Source organism: Oncorhynchus tshawytscha, linkage group LG25, assembly GCF_018296145.1.
Source record: "Oncorhynchus tshawytscha isolate Ot180627B linkage group LG25, Otsh_v2.0, whole genome shotgun sequence".
Classification (NCBI taxonomy): domain Eukaryota; kingdom Metazoa; phylum Chordata; class Actinopteri; order Salmoniformes; family Salmonidae; genus Oncorhynchus; species Oncorhynchus tshawytscha.
In genome coordinates this window covers 27417370-27420129 of record NC_056453.1, presented here as the reverse complement: position 1 = coordinate 27420129, position 2760 = coordinate 27417370, and the positions used below count along the sequence as shown (strand labels likewise).

The 2760-nt window shown below is 42.7% G+C and overlaps 1 protein-coding gene across 1 annotated transcript; it reads left to right on the top strand.

Annotated features, from left to right (window-relative positions):
* The first annotated feature begins 491 nt into the window (after positions 1–491).
* LOC112224018 (oligodendrocyte transcription factor 3) lies at positions 492–2077 on the top strand. Its single transcript, XM_024387310.2, has one exon. It carries the CDS (start codon positions 685–687, stop codon positions 1429–1431), a length of 747 nt encoding a protein of 248 aa, XP_024243078.1. The 5' UTR covers positions 492–684; the 3' UTR covers positions 1432–2077.
* The last annotated feature ends 683 nt before the right edge of the window (positions 2078–2760 follow it).

Here is a 2760-nt window from a genome sequence, read left to right as displayed (position 1 = left end):
GTGCATACTGCAAATGAACATATTTTCCAGCGATTTGGAGAATATAGTGGTCGATCCCAAACACACAATCAATAAAACACGATGCATGACCAGGCTCCACCACATGTCAAGTTTTCCAGAATTTGAGTGCTACCCAGTTTTAATAAAAGCATTTAAAAAATGCATTACAAACAAAGTGAAGCTGATCAAACAATACTTTCAAACTAACCCGTTATTATTTCTAGAGAGCCACAGAGAGTTTTCAAGTTGTCTTGGTTTCAGATGATCCAGGACTGAAGTGTTCCCCCCACGGTGGCATTACAATGAATAGGAATAGATGTCCCTTTGGTCAATGGGACAGTCAAAGGACACCGCCCTGTATAATAATGGGGACGTCATCCTAACAAGACCATTATGAAATGAATAGGAGGGCTCTTTTTGTTTCCCTTCTCTCAAGCAGCACTATAAATACTCCGAGCGCTCTTTTACCTCACCACAGAGCAAGAGGTGCACCCGCGAGATAAGATTACTCGCAGCTATCCGGCCAACAAGCCAACTGTGTCGACTCCTTCGTTGTTACCTACACCTCCTTCCCAAAAAGAGGACGGAACTCAAACGACAGAATCGGGTGATAGAGTGTGACTTAAAAACAGGGCAGAGATAGAGAGGTAAGCAGCGACCTCCTACCCAAACCGAGCTAATAAAATGCATTCTGACTCCAGCTCGAGCAGATCCTCCTCACCAGACATGGATGGGATGTATCTCAGAGACCACCTCAATTCAGTGTCCTCGACGCAGAACGAACTCCTCCAGAAGATGACGAGCGAGCACCTTTCCAGGCACGGGGAAAAGTCACCTGGCGGGAGCAAGTACAAACTCAAGAAGCAAGTGACCGAGCAAGAGATTCAGCATCTGAGGCTGAAAATCAACGGACGGGAGCGCAAGAGGATGCATGACTTGAACCTGGCGATGGACGGCCTCCGGGAAGTCATGCCGTATGCACACGGTCCGTCCGTGAGAAAGCTGTCTAAAATTGCCACTCTCCTGCTCGCCAGAAACTACATCCTGATGCTCAACAGCTCACTGGACGAGATGAAAAGACTGGTTGGAGAAATCTACGGCGGACATCATTCTACGTTCCACTGCGGGACAGTGAGCGGGCACTCTGGCAACCCAGCGCATCAGGTGCATCCGCTGCTCGGGAGCGCGCTGTCCTCGTCCACATCCTCCACCCTCACCACCACTTTACCGGGACTAACCTCCATCCGAGCACCTCATTCCCTAATGAAGAGTGCCCCTGCACCCCCTCTTCAACTCGGCAGCGGTTTCCAGCACTGGTCAGGTTTACCTTGCCCGTGCCCCATATGTCAAGTACCTCCACCCCCTCATATTCCTATCAGTTCAGCGGGACTGACGAGACTTACAAGTGAAAACAAGGACGTGATGAAGTAATTTGGGACATCCGATACAGAATGGTGTCAACGTGTACAGTAAATTGTGAATTGGACATGAAGAACGAACCTCAATGCATGCATTGTTTGTCTGTTTATTTGTTTTTGCGTATGAGATACCCTAAATATCCTCCCTGTAACAAAGATCCTGTGAAAATACTTTTTTCATGGTAAAACTTTTGCCGGTTATTTGGTGTCACCAGAGATGCATTCACACAGTGTACATATGTTTCTTTGTAAAAAAAAAAACAACTTCTAAAACATTAAGCTGTAGATGTCTGAATGTAACCTTACGTTTCGAGCACTGAATGTGATCGTAGCACAACATACGTGCTGATCTGAAAGGGCGAAGAAAGTTGCATGCAGATTTAATATTTTTGTTTTTTACATCATTTGTGAAAGTGAAGAATGTCCTTTCCTTGTAACAAGGATGGTGAAATCGCATTCTACAGTGTATGAACATTGTATTATTATATATTTAGTTCGAAAAAGGTTGACATTATATGGATCTTGATTACTCCATAGAATTCTGAAAATGCTTTTAGCTTTGTGGCGTTATTCTGTGTCCATTTGTATGTAGAACTTCTTTAGCATGGCTTCAGAACAACTAAAGCATGATTGTTTTCCTGGAAATAATTTGTTATGCCCAGAGACCCTGCGTCTTTATTTTTGTACATTCTTGATGATTGATGAAATATTTATTATTGCCCAGTGTTCCTGGATGAAATTTCAATAAAACCGATATAATGAACCATATATTCTGCTTTGTCTGTCCATGCCATGTCATAATGTATCTAATATGGCCTCAATTAAGGACATTTATTCCGGTGGATTATTTATTCATAGATTAAAGCCATTTCTAAATATATGTTTGGTCTAGTAGCCTAATATGGATGCCTTGAGTGATTGGAATCATGCAGTCTGCCAATAATGCCTGTATATTAATGTCACTTTTTAATGAATTTGTAGACCGTGTCCTAACATATCTATAGACTGTATACAACGTTTTAATACAGTCCACATAAGAGGTAGGCCTATTGATTCCTCAACGTAGGGTACTTGCTAACTTGTATTTGTTTCTGTTCATTCATTGTGGTGTAGTGACAGCAAAATATTTGCTTTGCATGCTGGCAAAATAATTATCCAGTGCAGTTGGCAATGTTTACACGTGGGCCTAATACAATCTGTTGTTTGAACGTCCACTAGATACACAAGTGCAGAAATAGAAAACGAAGGAGTTCTGAATACAAATTACACCCATGGGGGTTAGACGAGTTTTGATGCAGCAACTAACACCAGTAGAAACGTTGCTTAAAAACATCTGGGAGCA

What these genes read in the sequence shown, in the direction of transcription:
- LOC112224018 (XM_024387310.2), top strand. Translation starts at nt 685, where the DNA reads ATGCATTCTGACTCCAGCTCGAGCAGATCCTCCTCACCAGACATGGAT.